The following is a 16,240-nucleotide window of genomic DNA, read 5'->3' as shown; positions in this document are numbered from 1 at the left end:
TTATCCTGACAACTAAAAATCTTGAATTAGATCGCAAAGTAGTTTAAATGGGAATTTGTAAAGAAGCATGGGGTTGTGACTTTATAGTATGCTTCATACTAAGGTAGTATGAACTACCAGTTTTGTAGCTTTAAGATTGATCTGGCTCATGGAATTTGTTGTAGCGTTTTTGTAGCAACCAAACTGAGTTCTTTCGTTTAACCATTTTGAACCACCATCTCATTTTCATGAAACTTAAGGGTAAGGTGTCAACGATGGTGAACCACTCCATTATTCTCTGTTCCCCTAAGAGAAAAAAAGTACCTAAAATGGGAAGTCTAAAAGACTGTAAATAAAGGTAGGTCACCAATGCGCTGTACCCTCCACGTGAAGCCAAATGAGACGTAAACCTTCCTTGCACAAAGGGACAGCACAGCAACTTGAAAGTCTCAGCTTTGGTTATTAGGTGAAGGGAGGGAATATTATTCCTGAGAATTTGAACCACAAACTGATTCTCTTACGCTTGCAGCCTAGATGCCCTTTATCAGTGTGACGTAGTTAAAACAAACAACAACAACAACTAAAAAAAACCCTGCAGTTTAGAAAATTACCTTATCTCAGCCTGGTGGTGCTGCTAGGTGACTGGCATAAGTAAACACAAATCCTTTAAAAGAGTTCAGTTTCATCTGAGACAGGGATTATAAAATCTCCGTGCTGTTATGTGTATTCTAGAATTAATGGAAAATGGGAATCATAACATTTCCACAAAGTAGATTTTTTAGGCTTGGAGAAACGGGCTGTGGCGCAATGGATTCCTTTTATATGGCCTTTCTAGCCATGATCTTGTAACACCCAACAAATGATTGGGCAAATAAGGTGCTTGTACCCACCAAGAGGATTGATTGGATAGCTTGCTAATAATGCAAATGAGGTGCATGGCACCCTTGTTGGGGTAGGATCATGCACATAAGGTATATTGAACCCTAACAAGGGGATTATTTAGTTTTGTCATTTGCTAAGCTTAAAAGAGAGCCAGTCCTAGAGCAGAAGGAGACCTCACTACAACCAAGAAAGAAGACCCAGGAGCGGAGTGCATCCTTTGGACCCAGAGTCCCTGCTCTGAAAACCACCTAGACCCAAGGGACAGAGCTATAACACCAGAGAGAGTGCAAGATGGTGAGAAACGGTGACAAATGTTTAGAGAACCACCAGCAGCATAACCAGGAGACCAGCAGGAGATGGTGTGGTGGGCTTCCCAGCCCACAGAGCAAGAAAGCTGAGCACCTTTGAGCAGGAGGCTTACTGACAGAGTGGGGTGTCTCTGGACATTTGGCGCAGCTAGGCTTACTAACCTATGGAGCTAGAGAGTTCAGTTACTCAGTTACTTCAGGCCAAGGCTTACTGGCAGAGTGGATGGCTCTGGGCACTTACCAGTGGAGCTAAAGAGCTTTGTAAGTTGCCAAAGCAGGGCAGAGGCCAGGCCAGCGCAAGAGGCCTGAGGGGCTGAAGGCCAGGGAGAAGCTGGCCTGTGGGCACGGCCGAGGAGCTATCCTGACCAAAAAACTGTACGCTGAGTCATTCCTAATCCTGAATTGTAACCTATTACTTCGCTAGTAAACCCCATAATCATGAGTATTGTCTGAGTTCTTTGTGGCCATTGCAATGAATTATTGAACCCAGCAGAGAAGTAGAGTGCTATGGGAGGGATGGCTGGTGTCAGAGTTGATAAAAAAGGTTGGAGAGAGGAAGTATGCCTGACTTCCATAGGAATCAGCCACAGGCTGATGATTTTTTGATTCTTCTCCTTTGTGAAGTTAGTCAGAGAGGTCAGAGGACGATGCTGCTGCCGTGCCATTTTTGTATGGGCTTTCCTTCAGTACTCAAGCCTCTGGGGGAGCTCTAAGTTTGTCACATTCTAGTAATAGCTCTGATGGCACAATGGCTAAATGCTTGGCTGCTAACAAAAGGGTCAGTAGTTTGAACCCAGGCACTGACTCCACTGGAGAAAAGACCTAGTGGTCTGCTCTTGTAAAGATTACAGCCTATGAAACCCTATGGTGCGGTTTTGTTCCGTCATATACGGTCACTATGAGTCGGAATTTACTGCACATCACACAACAATAACAATAATAGGTTTAGATCCCTGGGTGGCACAAATGGTTCGTGCTTGACTACTAACCTAAATGTTAGTGGATTGAACACACCCAGTAGTGCCACAGAAGAAAGGTTTGGCAGTTTACTTCCGTAAAGATTACAATCAGGAAATTGCTATGGAGCAATTCTACTCAGTAACACATGAGGTTGCCTTGAGTCGAAATCAACTCGATATCAACAGGGGTTTTGGTTTACTAATAGCTTTTTGTAAGAGGTAACATTATTTTGAATATTTACATTTTCGTTTGGTTTCGTGCTTACAACGTAGGAGTTTTGCTTTAAAATTATAGTAATTTTTATTTGCTTTTGCAATATTCAGTTGTACGCAATTTAAGAATCTTGCAGATGTGGTTGTCGGGTTAAACAAACTTAACTAGTTGCCTCCTTCCGGAATTTACAGAGATACTGAGGGTGAATATGGCTTTTTATCTGATGTTAAATCTCATTCTGTAATCAATACTGTAAGTTCCAGTCAAAAAGAAAATTTTCGAGATGTTTTAAAATTTGAGATGTGGGAAGAAGGACGATTTAGGAGAGAACTCTAACTATCAAATTATGTATGTTCTTTAATGGTTTTAAAGTATTGTTTGCTTTTGTTTCATTGTCCTGGTCTAGTAAAATTTTTTTAAATATATTTATATAGGCTTTTTTGGTTTTTAAGTGGGATTTGATCATTTTGACGCTTTTTTTTAAGTGGGATTTGATCTGTGTGTGTCTTATGAAGTCAGAATGTATTTGAAATGCATGTTTATTTCTAGTGTTCACTGGCGCTAAGAATGTTCTTTTGCATTATGAAGTTTTTTTCCATTTTTCTTTATGTCTTCAATTCTTATGGGAAAATCTTTTGATTTGCTTTTTTCCTAAGTTTTCAAACCAGTCTTTCAATTTTATCTTAGAAATCTAGTTTGGATATGTTACCAGCTTTTGATTTCTATGCGGGCGGGCCATGTTAAATAGCAGTGTGTTTTCTCTCTGTTGCCCAGCATGCTTCTGGATTCCTTTCCCCCATGGTTATTATTGTTGTTACCTGCTATTGAGTTGGCCCCTGACCCAATGGCAACACCATGCACATTGGAACAAAACACTGCCTCATCCTGCACCATCCCCATGATCAGTGGTTTCAGATGGGACCACTATGATGTATAGGGGTTTCACTGGCTGATTTTCAGAGTAGGTCTTCAGGCCTTCTTCCTAGTTCGTCTTAGTCTGGAAGCTCCACGGAAACTTGTTCAGCATCGTAGCAACATGCAAGCCTCCACTGACAGACAAGCGGTGGCTGTGCATGAGGCTCATTGGCTGGGAATCAAACCAGATCTTCCACGTGGAAGGTGAGAATTCTGCCACTGAACTACCTCTTCCCCCTCCATAATCAGTTGTCTTCTTAGGAATTCAAACTTAGTTTGCTATTATCCGAAAGCAAGATTAATTCTAAAGGTAAATCTGTTCCAGAGGGGGGGAAGGATAAGCCTAGATGGGTCATTTTGATTGATCTATGTTTTTCCTTTAATGTATCAGTGATTTCTCTAATGCAGTCACTCTAGATGCTGGAGAATTGTTTTCAATTTCCATACTTTTTTTTTTAACGTTATTTGGACCATATATTCTTTTTTTATTCACACGTAATCTGTCAACAAGTTTTTTTTTTATCTTTTTGATTTATTCAGTGCTATCTCTTACCACTTTTTTAGTTGTATTTTAATCCATTACACCATGCTACTTCATTTAATTGGCCCTTTAGCCTTGTTTTGCTTCATGTAGTATGTGGATGTTCTTTACCTTTAGTAAGCCTTAATGTATATGTTACTATTGACTAATATGCTTATTTCTTTTTTGTTGGTCCCATTGCTCAGATTGTCCATTTAATTTGAAACTGTTGAATAACTGGTATAGCTGGCTACCTTGTTGTGACACCTGAGATTGTTGTATAATTTAGATTCCTCCCACCTAGTTTTTTCTAGATTTATTCATTTAAAATCAAAACTGTAGCATGGGATTATACTAATATGGGTCTTTTGTCTCCTTTGAAAATCTTTGTTAATCTTCATAGTTTCTGTTTATACTCAGTAGAGAAGATAAATTTACAGATTAGAATGGCAGTTGTTGGTAAACCAGATTAAACTCTCAAACTAATATCTTCTTTATTCATATATTTCTGTAGGTGTCTTATTAAATGTTTTCTTATAAAAGAGAGGATAGATAATTTGTGATTGAAAAGTTGGTATTTTTTGTGTTGTTTCTTTTTTTTTTTCCCCCAACTCACTGTTTGGATTTTAAGAACTTTCGATTTGAGGTTTTACATAAAAAAAGACCCAGTTGCTGTAAAATTATTCAACACCAGTATTAAAAAATCAAAGGTGAAAAGAGCTTGTTATTTTAATTTGTCTTGCTCCACAGGGAGAGATACATGAAGGTTATGTTAAAAGGAAATTAATATTCTTCTTAAGCTTAGGCTAGAAATAACTTAAAAATGCATTTGTTAAAATAATTTTGATTTTGCATATAAACTATGACAAATACTGAAATGGATAATTGATAAAGTACTTCATTCATTCAACAAGCACTTACTAAGCATATTGCACATATAGTGTAGTAGTCGGTGGTTTTCAACCTTAAATTGGACATAATAGCTTTAATAACCAGCCAGATTTTTTTAAGTTCTATTAAGTGCTTTGGTCTTGTAGTGTAACCTTTTTTTACTTTTATTCCAGATGCCTGGAATGATGTCTTCAGTAATGCCTGGGATGATGATGTCTCATATGTCTCAGACTTCCATGCAGCCTGCCTTACCGGTAATCTTATTTTCTGTGATGTTTTCATTAGTTACTTTTATACGTGAAATGATACATAATGCACTTTATAGGTAGTTATATTAGCCTTTTCAGAGCGTCTGATTGAGTTATTTAATGTGACATGGTAGTTATGGTGTACTTTTCTTTTTAGTTTTTGTAACTTGAATGATAGTCATTTGTATTTTTTCCTATATTGGTATTATAATATATCTACATCTTTAGTTCGTAAATTACTTTGCATTGGACAAGACCAGAATACTGAAAAGCTTACTTTGTTAGCCAGCAGCATTGTATTGGCCTGATAACATTTTAATCTTTAAAGGGTAGTAGGCATTTACTTTAAATCCAAACCAAACACATTGTCGTCGAATGCCAACTCATAGTGACCCTACAGGACAGAGCAGAACAGTTCCATATGGTCTCCAAGGCTGTAGATCTTTACAGGAGCAGAGTGCCTCACTTTATTCTGTGGATCGGCTGGTGGGTTCAAACTGCTGACCTTTGGGTTAGCAGGTGAGTGCTTAACCACTGCCCCACCAGGGCTCTTCACATTTATTTTACTTAAAGCTAATTGAAATTGATATTCTGTGATCTAATACTAGACTGTAGATCTAATGTCTAAATCTAGGATCTAATTAGACTTAACTGCTTGGCTGCTAACTGAAAGGTTGGCAGTTTGCAGTTGTCCAGTGACTCCATGAGAAAAATACCTAGCAATCTGCTTCTGTAAAGAACTGCCTAAAAATCCATATGAAACAGTTCTACTCTGTCACATGGGGTCTGTATGAGTTGAAATCAATTTGATGGCCCCTCACAACAACAATTTGAGATTTCTTTCTTTCCTTAAACTTTGTAGCAAATTACTTAGAAAGTCACTAAGCAGCCTTAACACCTTTATTCAGTATGCAACAATATATAAATCATTATGTTACCGAAAGTAGCTTAACTTCTTTATTACCCTATAGACAAGTGATGGTAGTGAGTAGATGTGGCATACTCCACTGAAGTAGTCGTTTCAAGTGTCTTATCCAAAACCGTTAGGGCAAGATGTACTTCAGAACTCAGAATTTTTGAAATACGTAACATATACTATGTATGTATATAGATTACATATATATTAAGGAACCCTGATGGGAGACCAGGTGGTGCAGTGGTTAAGAGCTCAGATACTAACCAAAAGGTCGGCAGTTCGAACCCACCAGCTGCTTTGTGGGATGAAGATGTGACAGTCTGCTTTCGTAAAGATTTACAGCCTTGGAAACCCTATGGGTCAGTTCTGCTCTGTCCTATAGGGTTGTTATGAATTAGAATCGACTCGATGCCAACAGAATACTGTATATTTTGTAAAAACTTTCTGTGGAGTCTAGGGCAGCACCCTATAGTTCTAACAGATCAGTATATCTACACCAAAACTTGTGGACATTCACTCTGCGGTAGGATAAATAAAGACTATAAAGAGCTTCGTGTTCATTGAGGGTAGAAGGAATTGATCACTCTGGTTTATGGGGAACTTATATAAAATATAATTTAAACAATATTACTCTAATTTCATTTTTTTTCTTACAGCCAGGAGTAAATAATATGGATGTAGCAGCAGGTATGTGTATTGTGTATAGTGGTCTTCATTAGACTTCATTTGGAGAGTACGTAACATCATAATAAGTGTCTCTTGAACTTTGTAATCAGCTGTGTTTGTTTCTAAGGCAAGGGAAAATAGGAATGCATATCAATAATTGAATTCTTAAATTATAGTTTTAAATCAAGGGTTCTGCGATGAAATTTGCTCTGCAGGTAGGCTTTGACTCCCAGAATATTTGTAAATTTTGTAATTAGTTGCTAACATTTAAAATCTGCAGGTTTTACATAAAGATTGAATTTATCTTGAAAAGTTGATCTAAATATTCAGTGCTTACACTGGTCCAGTCAACACAGTGAGTTCCCAGAAAATACTTGTTGAGTGAATGAAGTCTGGTTGAATCCATATTTGTAGTCATCAACTATTGTGGAATAGAAGAGCAGGTGTAATGTATTAGATGTGGAGCCTGTATCACTTGTTGGCTTTTTAGACTGCTTCACTGATGGTTTCTGTTAGCAGTCTTGCCCCTTGTATTTATTGGACCATGTAAGCCCTGTTATAATTTTTTAAGTCACCAGTAAGTGCTTGTTTTGACTAAAATGACTTCAGTATGTAATAGCAATGTTTAAATTATCCATGAGTAGACTTCTACATATTTAATATTTTAGATGTTGAACTTTATCCCATGATCTTGCTAAAATTTTTGTTGTTTCAAACATTATTGGTGGAAACATGCACTGTGTTTTCTTGCATGGCCATATGGGACATAATTGATATTTTTAAGATGTTTCACGAATTTTATCATTTATTTAAATTAAAATGTTCTGACATGCCTAGCATAATTTTTTTTAGCCTATTTAGGTATCTTGAGTTGGTTTCTGTTACCCTAAATAATCCCGAAATATTAATTTAAATGTTAATTACTTTTAAAATTCTTTGTTTCTACCATTGATACCCATATTTTCATTGCTGTCAATATAAGGCAATTTGTTTTCTTAACGTAGTTTTAAGTTACTAGTTTCTTAAAGTTAAGAATTAAATTAGATGAGCTTTGTGACTGATGTGCATTTCCCCTTAATGTCTTAAGGGGTTTTCTCTAATAGTCTAGGACAGCGCCATCTACTAGAACTTTCTGCAGTGATAGAAATGCTCTGTAATCTCTACTGTTCAATACGATAGCCACTAGCCACATAAAAAAAAGCCAAACCCACTGCCATCGAGTCAATTCCGACTCATAGCGACCATATTGGACAGGGTAGAACTGCCCCGCATAGAGTTTCCAAGGTGCACCTGGTGGACTCGAACTGCTGACCTTTTGGTTAGCAGCTGTAGCACTTTACCACTACGCCACCAGGGTTTCCACTAGCCACATAAAAAAAAAAAAAAAACTGAGCACTAAATATGGATACTGCCACTGAGGAACTGAATTTTTTTTTAGTCATAATTTAAACTTGAAAGTGTGGTGGCTAATGGCTATTGTACAGGCCAAGTCTGGAATCTAGGTAATTAAGTTGCCAAAAATCTAAAGTGTACGGATTAGAGGTATTATTTTACTTTGATAATATAGCTGAAGAAGGGGACTTAGACAAGGTAGACACACCTATAGCTAGGGGTCAAGAAATAAAAGGCAGAGGGGAATATTTCTCATACTGGTTCCAGTGAGTTTGGAGATTGAAAGCTCGAAGACCCACTTAATTCTGAAAATGCTTTGAATCCTATTTAGATATTTGTGGAAAAGAGCAAGCACAGAAGTCAGATGGGATAGTATCAGGATAGGGATAAGTAAGAGGAAGTAGTATGAGTAAATGTTAAAACTGTTAACTTAGGAAGAATAGTGTGATTTATCACATTGTAAATATCGTGTGTCTTATTTTAGGTACCACATCTGGCGCAGTAAGTACTCTTTTAACCTCTGGAATATATTTATTTAATACTTTGACCTGGTACATTGATCCTTATTTTTATTTTAAAATTGTCTACTGAGTCGAACCTTCTTCCTTTCTTTAATATGCCAAAGGTCCAAAACTTGTTTGAATGCTTTATTTTAAAATCTAATTTTGATAGAACTTAATGAGAGAAATGGAATAAATTCATTAATTCTGTTTATTTATTATAATTTGAAAGCAGAGAATGGGGATATCTAACTGGCAAAATTTTGTAACATTTTTTGTACATTTTAAGATTAAAGTTTATCAGATATATTTTAATTTTTACAAGGATTTGAATTCTTTCCATCACAGTTAGAAGGGAAGCAGAACTTTTAGGTGCACTGTAATTAACCTGGTAATTTTCAGATAAGAATTAACATTAAAAGGTACCATTGTATATAGAAAGATTTACGTACCCTTGTGCGCAGTTTGAATCCACCAGGCGTTCCCGGAAACTCTATGGGGCAGTTCTGCTCTGTCCTATAGGGTCTCTGTGAGTCGGAATCAACTCACCGGTGATGGGTTTGGTTTTTTTGTTTGCATATGTAGTTGTTACTGTGAGCTTAACGTAGATTTTTTTCTAGTATGTAGTAGTTTAAAATAAGACTTTTTGCTTGTATCTTCCTTAACGCTGCATTAGAAAAACAAATGGAATGTTCAGAATTGCTTTGAAGGAGAGATTAATCAATATTGTTGTCACATTTTTTTTTCCCCTTAATATTGGTTTTAAGATAGTAGTCTTGTTCCTTTTGCTAATATTTCTGTGACTGATATTCTGTTACCCACTTTTATAGTGTTTCATATTTGAGAAAATAATGTAAGCCTGAGCCCTCACATGAAGATGGCCATTGTATGCATACTAATATTAGTCCATTTTTTAACTTTAAGGATTTTCTATTTTTGGTGGTGCTTAAAGATTAATGAAAAGAGTTTATGAGTTTAGTTTTATTTAATCACAGCAACAGTCCTGTGAGGTAGCCATTTTCCCGATATTATGGTTGAGGAAATGCAGAAAGCTGTGTATTGATTGCAAATATATTAATATTTTACACTTTGGGGGAAAGAATTTTGAGAACTGTATTTACCGTATTTACATTTTTTTAAAAAAAAACCTTGTCTTTTGCTTTAAAAGTTGAATGATTACAAAGTATCTGTGTAGTATTTTTGCATTATAAGTACCTGTTTTTATTTTTGACAGATGACAGCTTCATATTTTACCTGCTTATTTAAATAACATGGGCTCACTGGGGAGAAAATGGAACACGCATATGTTTACAAAAAAAAAGTAAAATTCATCCTAAATTTTTCCACCATGAAGGAACCACCACTGTTAATGTTTCGGTGCCAGTTCTTTCATACATTTTATTTAAGCATAGGCACATATATCCCATTTTACATAATTGGTTCATATTATATGTGGTTTTTTTAAATAATTTGTAAACGTTTGTATTCTACTTTTCTCATTTAACAGTGCATTGTGAAAATCTGTGTAAGTGCCTTAATGTAGGTGTAATCTTGTAAACGATTGCAAAAAATTAATTGGCATAGAGATGTTAATTTATTCAGTCATTTGCTTATCAATGGGTATTCAGTGTATTTGTAGGGTTCCCTACCTCCTAATTCCAGACAATTCATTCTTTCACACTGGTGTTCTTTCTAACAAAGATTCAGAGAGTAACATTTTTCCAAGATATAAAATAAAATATACAGTTCTATGAACAATGTTATTTGGTTCAAGAACCCCTGTCAGTAGTTGTTGTGTGCCGTCACAGTGCATAGCGACTCTATATAGCAGAGTAGAACAGCCCCAGCCTCATAGGATTTCCTAGGCTGTAATTTTTTTTTTTTTTTTAATATTTATGGGAGTGTATCACCAGGTCGTTGTCCTGAGGAAGCAGCTGGTAGGTTCGAACCTCTGGCCTTTGAGTTCGCAGCCAAGTGCTTAACCATTTTGCCACCAGGGCTCCTTTCTGTCAGCGTTAGGCGTTATTATTCATTTAAATTGCGCTGCTCTGTTATGGGTGTAAAGCAGTAGTTCCCGTTTGCATCATAATAAGATTGAATATTTTATTGGCTATTTTCGTTTTCTCAGCGGCATGGCATTGGTTGCCAAAACTGTACAAAGACTTCCCCATTCCTCAGGTTTCTCATAAAGTTTCCTATACTGAGAGATTTTTTGTTGTTGTTCCTGTATTTTTTACCTTTAAGTGTTTGATAAATCTCAAATCTATAAGGTATATATCTATCCAGTTATGTCAGTTGTTTATCAAGCCATTTTTTCACACTCAATTGAAATATCCTTATTACATAATAAATTCTCATATATTCTGGCATCTGTTTTTAGGTTTTCTTTTCCGCTGTCATGCTTTTCTGTTTCTAATCCAATATTATACCTTTTTTGACTCAAATGACTTTAATATTTAGTAAGGCAAGCCTTTATGATTTCTTTTCATCATTTTCATAGCTGTTTTCAGATAGTAGCATGTGAATTCCCCTATTCAATTCCAGATATGTTTATATACACGCACACACATACATAAACACACATTCAGAAGGAAAAAATTGTATTTAATTCATTTTCATTTTGGGAGAATTGACATTTTTATATTCTATTAAGTCTTCTCATTCAAAAATATTGTTCATTTGAAAATTTGCTATTACTCTTTCAGATTTCAGGTACACAAACTTGAGTTATTTATTGTCTTCAGATTGTGGCTAATCATCACTGATCCATGGAACGTCTCTCAAATTTTTTCCCTTTATCCTCTACCTTTACTCCCGTTCACTCTTCCCAGTAGGTGCTCACATAGGATATATGTCCTAAGTCATGTACGTTTTGGGGAAAGGTTATATAGTTTTTTATTTATATTTTTTCACTAAATAGCATTGTACTGTGGATCTTACTCTCTGATTGCCCCCCTTTTTTTAAGATATCAGTGCTTTTTTGATTTTTATGTGTTTTTCTGCACTGTACCTTGTATATAAATCTTAACTCAGTTTCTCGAGTTCTTCAAAAAATACTTTTGCAGTTTTGATTGGAATTATATTTTATTGAAACACTAACCGTGGGGACGTATTCATAATATTAAGTCATTGCATCAGTGAACATAATATTTAAGTCTGTTTTGTGTCTGGTCTGTAATAGAGCTGTAAACTTTCTCTGTAAATGTCTTGTGCATCCTTCATTCTGTTACAGTTATTCTGTAGGATTTGGCACTATTTCGAATATTATACCTAATAATTGATCATTTTTGTATGTGATCTTTGTATCCAGCAGATTTGCTGCTTAATGGATTTTTTGTGTGTGTCTGTTATACTCTCGTCTTCAAATAATGACAGTTTTGGCTCCTTCTCTAATCCTCGTATCTGTTGCTACTTTTTCTTTTGGATTAGCCAGGACCTTCAGTGCTGTGGTGAGCAGTAGCAGTGATAAGCTGGCATATTTGTCCTTTCTCTTCTCTTAAAAAGAATATGTATAAAATTTCTCCAGTAAATATGTACTTACTGTATCTGACTCATAGTGACTCCACGTGTTACAGAGTCGTTGCTTCATAGGGTTTTCTCTGTAATCTTTATGGAAGCAAATTGCTAGGCCTTTCTTTCACAATGCCTGTGGGTGGGTTTGAATGCCCAACCTTTAGGTTAGTGGTCAAGCATAAACTGCACCGTTTTTATCAATTTAAAGAAGCTTCCTTCTATTCCTGGTTTGCTGATAAAGTGTAATACTTACTTTCGAAGGCTTTTTCGACGACAGCTAAGAGGAGGATCATGTATCTTGGTTGGAGAGAGCTTAGGTATCTCCTTTAGTCTGTTGTGAAAGTCGGCAGCTAAATTCTTTGATGTTAAACTGTCCCTGCCTTACTAATGTGAGTCCTAATTACATGTGTTCAATGTGGGCACGTGTTATATACCTGCATGCTGAATTCCTTCTAAATTTGTTTTTCTAATACCTTATGTAGGTGTTTGTGTCTGAGCAGTATTCCCTTTTTCTGGTCCCTAGAACAGCTTGTTTAAATGAGGAATAACTTAACAGCTCGTTAGAACACAACTAAAAGTTGACTGAGCCTCATAATTTTGGGGAAACCCTGGTGGGGTAGTGGTTAAGAGCTATGGCTGCTAACCAAAGGGCAGCAGTTCAAATCCACCAGACTCTCCTGGGAAACCCTATGGGGCAGTTCTTCTCTGTCCTGTAGTGTTGCTACGAGTTGGAATCGACTTGCTGGCAGTGGGTAATAATTTTTAGGATAGAAGTTTTGTATTACTATTTCATTTTCTTCAGTGCTTATTGATCAATTTTCTGTTTCTTCTGTCAGTATTGACAGTTCATATTTTTCCAGAGATTTATCGAGTTCATTGAGGCTTTCTAATTTTCTAACATAGTTAATTCATAAATATCAGTATCTCTATTTAGGGAAGGGGGTGGGTAACTACTCAGTTGATTTCTGCTGTCATCTTTATTTCCTTATTGATTAAACTGTTGCTGATTTCCCAGGTTATTAAGCGCTGTAGGGTCTCTATGAGTCGAAGGCAGCCGGGTTTGGGTTTTTTTTTTTTTTTTTTTTTTTTTCGAGTGCTTGCTATTGGCTTTCAGACATCCTTTTTGTTTGTTTTTTGTAAAAGTGTACCAGTTACATTGTGTTGCTTTAGTTTTGACATAGCAGAGTTTTCATTTTCATTCACCTCTGTTTTTATTTCTTTGATTTGATTTCTTTATTAAATGGTTATTAAGTGTGAATGTTTTCCTCGGTTTCCAGACTTAAATGTTTATAAGCTGTGCTTTTTGCGTTATGATCAGAAAAACACAGTCTGTATGATGTTGATATTTTTGCAGTATGAAAGCTAATTTTTGTTCTGGTTCACATCAACTTTTAGGAGTATTCTGTATGCTATTAATTTAAAATTATTTTGTTTTTCCTTTATCTTGCCATATCTTTTGTTTCTTTGATCTAAGAAGAGGGTTGTATTAAAATGTTTAAATATAAAACGTAAATTGCCTGTTTCTTCCTGTATTTGTCAGTTACTGTGGAGCCCTGGTGGTGCAGTGGTTAAGAGCTTGGCTGCTAACCAAAAGGTCTGCAGTTTGACCTTGGAAACCCTATGGGGCAGTACTACTCTGTCCTGTAGGGTTGCTGTGAGTCAGAATGGACTGGATGGTGATGGGTTTGTGTTTTCGTTTGTTTGTTTTTTGTGCATATTCCAAGGTTAATTTGCTAAATGCATGTGTGTTCAGGATAAGCTTTTGACGTATTACTTTTTTACTTGTATACGATGTCTTTCTTCCATTATGGTTTTTGCTTTAAATTGTTTATTTGGGATAAACAGCTATGGGAGCTACTTTTAGTTTTTGCCTTGTAAAAACTTGTATTGCAAGTATTTTTTCTCATTTTTATTTTAAGGTAGTTATTGTCAGTTCAAAAATCTTCTGTAAATTTATCTTATAGCTAACCCCATTAACAGATACCCTTATTAGAGAAATTTTTTTTAACTAGATACATATATGTACATGTGTATGTGTATGTATGTATATATGCATATATATACAAAGATAATAGTAAAGTCGAGAGCTTTATCTTTTTCCTAATGTTTATACAGTTATGTCGTATTATTGCCGTACTGTATTTGCTGGAATTATGATTGCAGATGCATCTTTTATTCATGATTTTAATTTAAATGGTGTAGAGTGGTTTTTACTCATTTTTGATAAATTGTCTTTACATTTAAATTTTTTCTGTTTTTGAGGAATTTTGTTTTTTATTTTTTGACTGCTTGGGAACTGTTAAAATTTTCAAGATGTGATGTGACTGCACCAAGTTTAGTATTGTGATCATGCGTGTTTTTTAAATTCATTTCATTGATCAAAACACTTTTCTATATTTCCCAATATTGAAGCACATTTTCACTTACACAGTAAATTCTACTTTGTCAAAGTGTACATAGTGCAAGATTCTCTTTGCCAGTATTTTCTTTGTTACATATATATGTATAAGTAACATTGCCTGCTCTTTTTTGTCATCTTTTCTGCTGAGTTTTATTATTAGTGGAGAGCTTTTCATCTTTTCTATGATCTAAAATAATGATATGACATTGCAGTTGTTTATTCTTTAAAGATTACATGGTATTTTAAATTATTCGGCTAGGTGTGTTTTAGTTATTTTTATGGTACTTGTAGTATTAAAGTATGATGTATTTGGGATGAATTTTGGTAGTTTACTGGGACATCATTTCCTTTAGATTTTGAGATCGGTTTTAAATCTGCTTTATGTCTGTGATTGCGTCGTTTCCTGATTCTAATTTTATATTTTGGCTTTTTTTCCAATATAAATGAGAGGGCTTTTCTGTTTATTTAGCGTTTGGATTTAGTGATTTTTTTTTTCTTTTGGTTTCATTATACAGTATAAAATTTGTGTATATAAATGCGTATCTTTACCAAAAAAAAAAAAAAAGCCAAACCCAGTGCCATCGAGTCAATTCTGACTTGTAGCGACCCTATAGGACAGAGTAGAACTGCCCCATAGAGTTTCCAAGGAGCGCCTGGCGGATTCAAACTGCCAACCCTTTGGTTAACAGCTGTAGCACTTAACCACTACGCCCCCAGGGTTTCCAGTGTACATACACAACATTGTTTGGGTGTAATGAATTTTTTGTAACCCTTGTTATTTTCGTTGACTGCCTCTTTCTAAATGTGAGACGTATATTAGTACTCTGGCTATAATTACATATGCACATTTTTTAAAATCCCCAGTTTTTGTATTTCAAGTGATATTTTCTGTATATGTTTTGCCACTGTATCGTTTGGTACCATGCCTTTTTCATACTGCATTTTTAAAGACATTTTTAATAAGTAGATTTGCTTAGTATGAATGGACCATGAGCGAACTGTTTCCATGTTGGTGGATATTGAGTTATTTCTGATTTTTTCACCATTACAAATAATCCCATAGAGGAAATATCTTTGCAACTGCATCAAAAGGATATTATGGAATGAAATTTCAGGGTCAAGAGATTTTTTTTATATATATTTTTTTAATAATTGTTAAGCCCATTGCCATCAAGTCGATCCCAACTCACTACAACCCTATACAACAGAGTGAAACTGTGTCACAGGGTTTCCGAGGAACAGCTAGTGGATTTGAACTGCCAGTCTTTTGGTTATCAGCCAAACTCTTAACTCCTATGCCGGCAAAAACCAAACCCATTGCCATTGAGTTGATTCTGACTCATGGTGACCCTATAGGACAGGGTAGAGCTGCCACATAGAGGTTCCAAGAATGCTCGGTGGATTCGAACTGCCAACCTTTTGGTTAGCAGCCGCACTTAACTGCTATACCCCCGGGGTTTCCGCTCTGCCACCAGGGCTTCTTAGCACGGATAACCCAAACCGAACTAATTGCCGTCGAGTTGATTCCAACTTATAGTGACTCTGCAGGACAGAGTAGAACTACTCCATAGGATTTCCAAGGAGCGTCTGGTGGATTCGAACTGCTGACGTTTTGGTCTCTTAACCTCTAGGCCATCAGGGTTTCCTTAATACCAGTCCAGAAACACAAACCCACTGCCATCAGGTTGATTCTGACTCATAGCAACCCTTTAGGACAGAGTAGAGCTGCCCCACAGGGTTTCCAAGGAGCACCTGAGGGATTCGAACTGCAGCTTTTGGTTACCAGCCATAGCTCTTAACCACTTTGCCACCAGGGTTTCCTACTGATAAATAGGTACTGTTAAATCGCCCTTCAGATAATTTATGCTAATTTCACTGCCATCTGTAGTAAAGGAGAATACTCTTTTTCATACCCTTTTAAAATTATATGTCTTTA

The 16,240-nt window shown here is 36.0% G+C and overlaps 1 protein-coding gene across 10 annotated transcripts in view; it reads left to right on the top strand.

Annotated features, from left to right (window-relative positions):
* The window catches only part of PRPF40A (pre-mRNA processing factor 40 homolog A), a 59,228-nt gene that overhangs the window by 12,930 nt on the left and 30,058 nt on the right, over positions 1 to 16,240 (top strand). For 9 of the 10 annotated variants that reach the window (XM_049887250.1, XM_049887243.1, XM_049887244.1 and 6 more), the window contains 3 exons: positions 4,842 to 4,922; positions 6,489 to 6,519; positions 8,375 to 8,391. The exons of the other annotated variant lie outside the window; for it this stretch is intronic. In XM_049887250.1, the coding sequence (XP_049743207.1) occupies positions 4,842 to 4,922; positions 6,489 to 6,519; positions 8,375 to 8,391 (129 nt within the window). The remainder of the gene's footprint in view (positions 1 to 4,841; positions 4,923 to 6,488; positions 6,520 to 8,374; positions 8,392 to 16,240) is intronic. 10 annotated transcript variants of the gene reach the window in all.

Source organism: Elephas maximus, chromosome 6, assembly GCF_024166365.1.
Source record: "Elephas maximus indicus isolate mEleMax1 chromosome 6, mEleMax1 primary haplotype, whole genome shotgun sequence".
Lineage (NCBI taxonomy): Eukaryota > Metazoa > Chordata > Mammalia > Proboscidea > Elephantidae > Elephas > Elephas maximus.
The sequence above is the reverse complement of the archived record's forward strand: the minus strand, read 5'-3'. Positions and strand labels throughout refer to the sequence as shown.